This window comes from Cariama cristata, unplaced genomic scaffold (assembly GCF_000690535.1).
Source record: "Cariama cristata isolate BGI_N322 unplaced genomic scaffold, ASM69053v1 scaffold7912, whole genome shotgun sequence".
NCBI classification, from domain to species: Eukaryota; Metazoa; Chordata; class Aves; order Cariamiformes; family Cariamidae; genus Cariama; species Cariama cristata.
The window spans coordinates 3,013-9,246 of NW_009602072.1; the positions used below are offsets into that span (position 1 = coordinate 3,013).

Sequence of the window (6,234 nt, forward strand, 5' to 3'; positions counted from 1 at the left end):
AACATCTCCCCTTAACATTTCCCAAACAAAACTTTGCAGCTTTTTGACTCAAAAGCAGAATCTTCAAAGAAAATTATTTTTGTTTTAATTTGCAAATGGTTTACACAGCCTGTAAATGAAGTAAGACACAAAATGGCTGCAGGGAAGGTAACATAGGATGCAGCAAAACCAGCAGCAGAACAATATTCCCAGCTCCCATCTGCAAGGCACGTTCAATCTGATGGTCGCTATTTAAACAGGACAGCAATATCCCGCTGCCCAGAGCGGCTGGAGATCCGAGTCTGGCTGCACGCGATGCCAAGGGCTGTGGGACAGCAGCGGGGACCTCCGGGTTCACGTGTGGTGCAATATAGCACTGCATGGTAAATAAACATGAGGCCCTATAAAATTGGTGCCCTGTGACTGGAGAGACTTTCCCGGACACATGAATAATCCTTATTTATCTTACTAGCTCTAAGAATAGCATTGTGCGGATCCAGTTTGTTTTAATAGGGAGAAATTAAACCTCATATAAGTGCTACTATGGCTCTTTGCAAGGGAACTCAAACCAGGAGCAGTGCTTGGTGCAGGATGGAGCTGAGGGACCTGCCACACGTAGGCACAGAGCTGATCCAAAATAATGGGACTTTCCAGCAACACCGCTTCCAGTGCTTGGTTTTCTTTATCGGGAGAAAAGATGTAACCTGGGGCCATGAGAAAGGACGAGATGCTACACCGCTGTGATAACCTTCAGCGTTGTAAGATCTTGCTTTCCACCTGGAGCTGGGTGGAGATTACAGCCCCAGCACCCCTACTCAGGGATTAAAGATAAGCTCAGAAAACACTACAATGCAATTTGGGATATTTAGGTTTCTTCAGGTAGCACCATCTAAGCACGAGTGTTGCATGCAGAATAGGATAAAGGAGGTATCAGCTAATACCCACCTAAGGTCAGAGGCTCTTTCAAGATGGAACAAGCCACAGGGGGAAACGAGACCTCCTCGCTCTGTATAAAACATCTGGCAACAACAGCAGTAATGAAGGCGAAGTTATTCCAAACCCCTGGTCTGCATCGGTGTCTCTGTGCTAGCCCAGAAAACAATTATCTGGAGAAAGCGGGTCACACCTACACTTCAAAGTCATCTCATAGTTATAGCTGACTGGCCTCCAGATACTGCTGGGAACAGGCTCAAAGGACTGCAACACCCATCATGGGGCAACACCTATGGGAAAGCTTCTGAGGAGTTCATCCTAATTCATCCCTTCGGGAAATGATCTTCACAGACACTCGCCTCCCGCTCGGGAGGTCTCTCAGAGGTGCCCGTCCCCACAGCACAAGGATGCTGCGAGTTGAGTGGCTCCCTGTGCCAAAAGCTCAGGGTGACCAGTAGGACTTCATTAACTTGGGATGAAATAGTAAATTATGGTCAAAATGAGTAGGGTTTGAATTTAGGTTAGCAGCCCAAGTTTAACCCAAAGGCTTTAATATAAGCAATTAACCTAAATTATAGCCTTGACTTTACTGATAATTAAACTGAGATTAGGTAGCACAGGTGAACCAACCCAAGTTAGTCAGACACGGTCTCATTTTACAAATATACGTATTTTTTCAAACAAAACACAGCACTAAAAATTTCAGCCTTGTCTGAGAAAGGGCATCCACCGTCAGACGAAGGCTTCCAAGGTAGATGCTAGAGAGGAGCAGGGATGCAGAGAGATGCAGAGGAGACGATGGAAAGCTGTTGGAGGTATCCCCTGTTCACTGGCTGGGTACACAGAAAATGGTTCAAATTTCTCACTAAAGGGGCTGGAGTTGCCTTTATTGCTCCGATAGAGTCAGAACTCACTTTCCTAATCTCAAAGGAGAGTTATTACCTTGATATCAGCATGATGCCGGAACCAAACTCATCCAAGACTTTACTCCCAGGTTTAGAGCATGGTGTAAAGGGATCTCCTGCCTCTTGGTCTGGGATTTGCACCTGCTGCTGTTTGCCCTCTCTGCTCAGCCTGGTAGGAAGAAATGAGGAGGGGAAGAGAAGAAAAAGGCTTTGGAGCCTGCTCAGCCTCACAGACGGCTTCTGCCATGTCAGGGGGGCTCTCACCTGGCGGGACCTGCCCAAACACAGCTCTCGTTCTTTGATTAGGAGGAAAAACTACGGAGCAGCTTGAGTGAGCAGTGGAGGAGAAAAAGTCTGTATCAGAGCAAGCTATCTGCATCAGAGCAGTAAATTCATTACATGCCTGGAGCTGCAGGGTGCACGGGAGACACTCCCGGAGGAGCTACCTGGAAACCCTGTGTTTCATCAACACAGCAGGGTGGGGACCCCCCTTGCCATCATCCCATACCCCAAACCTGTAGCTACAGCTCCTCGCGCTCACAGTTCTGCCTTTTGTAATTACCTCTCAAATTCCTTCCAGATGAGTGACAACCGCATCACCTCCACCCTACTGCAAACGTGAAATGGAAAGAAATTAATTTCTTTTTACTTGGTTGGAGGAGCTGTATTATTACTATTATTAACAATGGACTCCAACGCAGTTGGCGTAGTCTTTAGCCAAAAAAGACAAGTTTCATATGTAAAAGGAGCCTGAGGGGAAAAAGGAAAGTACTGACGCATCACGCTGTTAGTAACCGAGGGTGGGTTTCAGAAATCTGCACACCCTGAGTCAGCCATCTGCTCTACCCACATAGCACCGGTGAAGGTGGAAAGCCATCTTCAGGGGCCTCTCCGTCCATCCAGCTTAGGATGGGAGAATGCCATTTGGTGGTGATCTCCACCGACTACCTAAGAATACAGAAAAGTTTTCAGGTAGTCAAAGTTCCGTGAGATGGATAGCACCCGAGTGCGCAATTCCCAAAGGAGCCATAGGCATTTAAGGTAGCTGGCAACTTGCATCTGCCTTTGAGTATCTTGCTGTCTGGGACTTGCATCTATATGAGTCAAGCGTGCTACGTCGGGGGGAAATCAATCATCTCCCGCATTCAAGTCGTGTCAATTAGTGGGAAAATCCTAAGGCTGATCAATAACCCACCGCCTTTCGGATGCAGACCTCTTGGTTGCAATCCATTTACTTCCAGTTCCCATGGGGGCAAATGTGCAGACAGGCAGACCCAACGAGACAGCCCCACCGGGCAAAAATTGCAAGATTAAACCCTGCCTTACAGTAAAAGCTCAGTCTTGTAACAGACACCAAAATGAATTTAACAATTGCTATCTATTCTCCCCTTCGTTTAAAAACTCAATTACAGATGCAATCCATCTGAACAAAAGCAGCTGGGGAAACAACGGGGACACGAAATATTTCTGGGAGTTCCCTTTACTCAGGTACCTTGCAAGACAGGGGCAGATCGAAGCACAGCATCCCTCCACCGTGGTGACTCCTCAATATTACGTTATCCCTGTACTGCAGCCAGCAGCTCCTCGGACTCACAGACAACACGAGAGGAAACTGTTCTGGGGGGAAATGCGTTTGCAAGTTCATGCTGTTGTATAAATAAATTATGTATGAATCATCTTTTCCTCAACAACCCGAAACACAGTGAGGGCCAGAAACACTTACTGTCCCTCAAAATGAATTATTTTTCAAATTTTTCTATTTGACTTGTTACTCACACTGCTTGGCATGCTCAGTGCAAAGCAAAGGGCTGCGTTGGTACCTGTGGCTGAGAAAGGAAAGCTCCAGGATGTCTTACTGTGTCCAGATTGCTGTGGGTCTGAGCAGAGGGAATCCTGTAGAGTGAATCCTAGTGGATTCCAGCAGGCAGGATCAGGCTTTCAGATGTGCAGTGCTGAAAGAGCTGATTAAATCTTTGGGAAACTACATCGTGTTTATAAACTGTGAGTTGGGAACAGCCCTAGAGCACTCCATTTCCATAGAGCCAGTGGATTCAAAGCAGTTCCCATTCCCACAATCTTCCTTTTTTTTGTTTTGTTTTGTTTTGCTTGTTTGTTTGTTACCCTCCTGCTAAAATACCAAAGTCCAAATCTTCAAAGCCAAGGTACTAGCACAACTATTTGTGATAGAGCTCAACGGCAGCTGTCAAAATCCACACATGAACAAAAGACCTTGTCAAAACATTTCATTTTCATTCCTGTATGTTTTTTTTAGTGACAGAAGAATCAGTTTGCAGAAGCAGGATTTTCAGAAGAGATCAGCTCAGGGAGCTGAGCCTTTATAAGGATGGAAGCAAAACTCTTTCTGCAGATAAAAGATGTGATGGCAGAGAGGGGACCATGCAGGACGTATCACAAAACCCCAGGATAGAAAAAATTACTGCAGGGCTTGCTGTAAAATGCTGCTCTGCCCTTTCCTAAAACACAGGGGACCGTAACTTTTCAAAGCCCTGCTTCTCAACAGAAAAGGGGCAAAAGCAATCCCAAGGGATGAAGTTTTCCAATGAGAGAGGTGTTGAGTGACAGGCATTTTGAATGGTGTTTTCCTCCCAGTGCCCAACGTGACTCATCGCAACTTTCAAACGCTTTGATATGGCAACGAGTCTGGTTGTCTACAAAGACGGCAGAAGGCGACAGTTATTCTCGAACAATACCACTGCTGCTCAGAACCTGTATTATTTCAGAAGGGCGTGTGTGCGGAGTGAGTTCTCTCTCCAGAATGCTGTTGGACATGCCAAGCCTAATTAATCAGAAAGACGATCCACCTCATCAAACCCATCCCAGTCTCATACATGCATAAAAGGGCTCTCCCGAGCCCGTGGAGAGCACAGGTTCATCTTTCTCCTTTCCCTCCTACTTCTTGCTCCAGGCCAGCACCTCTGCTCTCCTTTATTCTCGCTGTAGCATCCATCCCAATCCAAAACCCAGCAATGTCTCGCCAGTCCACCGTGAAGATTCAGAGGGGGAGAAGTGGCTTCAGCGCCGCTTCGGCCATCATCCCAAACACCTGCCGCAGTAGCTTCAGTTCATGCTCTGTCACTCGGGTCGGAAGCTGCAACGCGGGCAGTGGGTTTGCTAGGGTTGGTGGTGGCTTTGGAAGCAAAAGCCTCTACAATGTTGGTGGATGCAAGAGGATCTCTGTGGCTGGAAGGGGTGGTAGCTTCTACGGATCTGCAGGTTTTGGTGGTGGCGCTGGTAGCGTGTATGGTGGTGGCTTTGGCATGCCAGCTAACCTTGGCTATGGATATGGTGCGTACGGTGGTGGCATGGGTGGTCCTGGATTCCCGGCTGGGGGCATCCATGAAGTCTCCATCAACCAGAGCCTTCTGAAACCTCTCAACTTGGAGATTGACCCCAGCATCCAAAGGATCCGAAAGGAGGAGAAGGAACAAATCAAAACCCTCAACAACAAATTTGCCTCCTTCATTGACAAGGTGAGACATGACCTTCCCTAAATATCTTGTCCTGATTTTTTTTGATGGGAACTCTTTTCTTAGCTGCTTTATGAGCACATAAGCTGATTAAGAAGAAACAGAAGTGAGGAATGAGACTGGAAGATGCCCAGTCCCCGGAAACTCCAGGGAATGGTACCTGCCACATAGTGGTTGCTATGAATTAATCATCCAGTATTCCAGGTCCTCCTCATTTGCTGCTTGACATCTCATAGGCAGTGGAGAAAGAAAGCTCTAGAAGACAATCCCATCCTTCTGGAGATGTCCATTGGGCTCTCTCCATTGAGCATTATAGGAGCCTTGACAACAGTTTTTTAGATGGTTAAGGTGAGATGCAAGCAACCCATCCAAAATGACCAAGAAAGGAATCACATGAATTGGCACTAGGGAGAAGTAAGCTTCGCATCGCCTGAATTTCCTCAAAGGCATTTAAAGTTATCACTGCAACAGTACCAGCAGGTTTGGACTGTTAGCTCAAAATAGCAAAATCTGATCTGACACTGTCCGTACACTTCATTTCCCTGTTAACTGTACTAGATGCACAAGAGCATCTGCTTGATTTCTGCTCCGGTTGAGCAGCTCCTCTTTGGTTTCAACGAAAACGCTACATTATTTTGGAGCTTTTGTGGGGTGGGGGAGCTATACTGAAGGGGAGGAGAAATGGCACTTTACTATTGTTTTCTTAATAAGAGTGCAAACCCTGTTTTCCTCCTTATCTGATGTTGCATCTATTCTTCACACAAAATGCACGCACCTTGTCTGGATGTAGCAAAGCAATGAAGGGGAAGCACGGTGCAAGAAAATCAGTGGTCATTCCAGAGTTTATTTGCAATACTGAGCAGGGTCCCTGCAGTCAAATAGCAAATTCCTTCTTCTACCAGCTGAGAATTTGGCTATGGAAACCAGCG

The 6,234-nt window shown here is 46.6% G+C and overlaps 1 protein-coding gene across 1 annotated transcript in view; it reads left to right on the plus strand.

Annotated features, from left to right (window-relative positions):
• The first annotated feature begins 4,804 nt into the window (after positions 1–4,804).
• The window catches only part of LOC104157293 (keratin, type II cytoskeletal 6A-like), a 4,538-nt gene continuing 3,108 nt past the window's right edge, over positions 4,805–6,234 (plus strand). Inside the window, exon 1 of the mRNA XM_009694578.1 lies at positions 4,805–5,308. Within this exon, the coding sequence (XP_009692880.1) occupies positions 4,805–5,308 (504 nt within the window). The remainder of the gene's footprint in view (positions 5,309–6,234) is intronic.